General features: G+C 34.2%; 1 protein-coding gene across 1 annotated transcript; it reads left to right on the plus strand.

Annotated features, from left to right (window-relative positions):
• The first annotated feature begins 330 nt into the window (after positions 1-330).
• On the plus strand, positions 331-2160 carry LOC104221799 (zinc finger BED domain-containing protein RICESLEEPER 2-like). Its single transcript, XM_009772936.2, has 2 exons — positions 331-1690; positions 1952-2160. The coding sequence occupies exons 1-2, from the start codon at positions 331-333 to the stop codon at positions 2158-2160; spliced, it is 1569 nt and encodes a 522-aa protein (XP_009771238.2).

Here is a 2160-nt window from a genome sequence, read left to right on the forward strand (position 1 = left end):
TTTGAAGTTGTGAAAAAAGGAGAAGATGAGAAAAAATACTTAATGAATTACTGAAAGATACATCCAAGACTACTCTAGGATAATGAAACAAGGAAAAGTTCTTTCTTAACAAGATTACAATTGTTCTGTTTTTTGGTAAGTGTACCATGATTCTGTTTAGACTGTGTATTTTCACTACTTAAAATTCTGTGGAATTGTAAAATATCCTAGTAAATCTCAATAAAGAATAGTCATTAAACTTGTATTTTATGTTAAAAACTCCACTTATAAATAATTTATTCGGCCAACTATCACTAAATTTGCCCTATCACTAGTCATAAGGGTGAAGAGATGGCTAAAGCTATTAGGGATTGTTTGCTTGAATGGAAATTAGACAAGGATTTCACTATCACCGTGGACAATGCTTCTTCAACTGATGTCACAGTCAAAGAATTGTCTAAACAGTTAGATATGTGGAAAACTAATATGATGAGTGGTAAACATCTTCATGTGAGATGCATGGCTCATATACTAAATCTAATTGTGCAATATGGTTTGAAAGAACTTGATGCTTCTGTGACACGTGTTAGAAATATTGTGAGGTATGTGAGATCTTCGCCTGCAAGGACCTTAAAGTTTAAACAGTGTTGTGCACATGTAAATGTAGAATGTACCAAAATGTTGTGTTTGGATGTTCCTACTAGGTGTAATTCCACCTATTTGATGTTGGATACGGCACAACACTTTGAAAAGGCCTTTGACAAGTTGCATCTTTTTGATGATGGATTTTTTGCTTATCAATGTTCTCATCTTTGTGAAGATGGTAGTAGTGCAGGTCCTCTTGAATCTGATGATTGGGTGAATGTGAGGAATGTGATAGAGTTTCTTGCAAGATTTCATGAGCTAACCAAAAAAGTTTCAGGTTCACGTTATGTCACTTGTAATTCTCATTTTAAGGATGTATCTGAACTTTATTGTCATTTGAAAATGTGTTTAGTTAGTGAGGATGAACAGTTGAGAAAAATGGCTGAGCGAATGCAAGAAAAGTTCAAGAAGTATTGGGGTAAGCCTGAAAAAATGAATAAAATGATTTTTATTGCTTCCGTCTTAAATCCATGTAACAAATTTGAATATGTTGAGGGAGCACTTGAAGAACTTTTTGGGGAGGAAAAAGGGAAGAAAATAAATGTTGAGGTGTATGCTTATATGAATTCTTTGTTTGGAGAGTATCTAAAAAAGTATTCAACCAAATCTTGTCCTCAATCTCCATCTAGTTCTACTTCATCTAACAACACATCTAATACATCTAGTGGGAGTGTTATAAGTGCATCATTAATAAGGACGAAGCTTCACTTGAAGAAACAAAAGGAAGACAATGGAAGTGGGGGTGCTAAATCGGAGTTGGATAAATACATTAGTGAAGAACAAGAGCCTTTTAGTGAAGAATTTGATATCTTAAGTTGGTGGAAAACACATGCTCCTAGATTTCCTAATCTTTCGGAGTTGGCTCGTGATGTGTTGGCCATTCCAATTTCTAGTATGGCGTCGGCATGTGCGTTTAGCACCGGTGGCCGTATTCTTGATTCATTTAGGAGTTCATTGACTCCTAAATGTGTGCAAGCTCTTATTTGTGTTCAAGATTGGCTTAGAGAAGAGAAGAATCCTATTAGTGTTAAAGAAGACTTGAAGTATCTTGAGGAACTCGAGCTTGGTAAGCTTTAATATTTTGTGTGTATTTTAGTTCAAATAATATATCATGCTTTTTCATTTATATGACATATTTGGTCGAATTATCTTTAGATATGGAAAATAATGGAAGCACTACTACCATTGTTTGATGTATAGTTGCAACTTGCATCTTGAGTGGTAAGTTTAATACTATATTTGTTTGGTGATATACTTTTTACTTTTGTAGTTTTGTTTTATTATCATCAAAATATAATATTCTAACTTATGATTTATATTTTTTTAGGTTCAAGTGCAATCATGCCCCGTGCTCCTAAAGTACGCTCCGATATTTGGGAACACTTTGAGGTGAAAGAAGATAACGGAGAAGTTTGCAAAGTAGAGTGCAAGCATTGTGGTCAAGTCTATAATGTTAATCCAAAGAGGAATGGAACAATTGGTTTAAGGAAGCATATTAAGCATTGTCTTGCGCGTTTTCCTGGAATCCGTATTTAA

The sequence above is a fragment of the Nicotiana sylvestris genome, chromosome 3 (genome assembly GCF_000393655.2).
Source record: "Nicotiana sylvestris chromosome 3, ASM39365v2, whole genome shotgun sequence".
NCBI classification, from domain to species: domain Eukaryota; kingdom Viridiplantae; phylum Streptophyta; class Magnoliopsida; order Solanales; family Solanaceae; genus Nicotiana; species Nicotiana sylvestris.

Excerpts from the sequence above, each read along its gene's own strand:
- LOC104221799 (XM_009772936.2), top strand. The coding sequence starts at position 331 with ATGGCTAAAGCTATTAGGGATTGTTTGCTTGAATGGAAATTAGACAAG. Across the intron at positions 1,691-1,951 it reads TCTTGAGGAACTCGAGCTTG|GTTCAAGTGCAATCATGCCC; the intron begins GTAAGCTTTAAT and ends ATATTTTTTTAG.